The sequence below is a fragment of the Corvus brachyrhynchos genome, unplaced genomic scaffold, assembly GCF_000691975.1.
Source record: "Corvus brachyrhynchos isolate BGI_N302 unplaced genomic scaffold, ASM69197v1 scaffold239, whole genome shotgun sequence".
Taxonomy (NCBI): domain Eukaryota; kingdom Metazoa; phylum Chordata; class Aves; order Passeriformes; family Corvidae; genus Corvus; species Corvus brachyrhynchos.
The window spans coordinates 9121156-9121507 of record NW_008246057.1 but is presented as its reverse complement, the minus strand read 5'-3'; the positions used below and the strand labels follow the sequence as shown (position 1 = coordinate 9121507).

Sequence of the window (352 nt, the reverse complement as noted above, 5' to 3'; positions counted from 1 at the left end):
CGCAAAAGGCCTGTAGGGATGTGCCCGCTGCCCCCCTTCCGCTGTCCCCACCCGCCAAGGCGAGGGCTGGCTAACATCTCTCAGCACCAGTGGCCTCGTTTAGCAGCCACTGGGACACGACCCTGCCCGTCCTGCCGCCCTTACCGGCAAAGTTCTTGGTGAAGACGAGGGTGACGAGGAGGATGGGGATGAGGACGGTCCCGATGGTGACCACGCGGTCGAAGGGCAGCTCCAGCTTCAGCTGGAGGAGCAGAGCCGCCAGCGCGCCCGCCTTGTCATCCTGCTGCCCCGGCAGGATGAGCTCCTTCAGCTTCTCGCCCGCCAGCAGCGCCGTGGCCCAGTCGGGGGGGTT

The 352-nt window shown here is 67.0% G+C and overlaps 1 protein-coding gene across 1 annotated transcript in view; it reads right to left on the bottom strand.

Moving 5' to 3' along the window:
- Positions 1 to 346, bottom strand: part of PANX2 (pannexin 2) — a gene marked incomplete at its 5' end in the record, with an annotated part of 22545 nt that extends 22199 nt beyond the window's left edge. The window contains one exon of the mRNA XM_008642545.2: positions 145 to 346. Coding sequence (XP_008640767.1) covers positions 145 to 346 — 202 coding nt within the window. The remainder of the gene's footprint in view (positions 1 to 144) is intronic.
- Between the last annotated feature and the right edge of the window lie 6 nt (positions 347 to 352).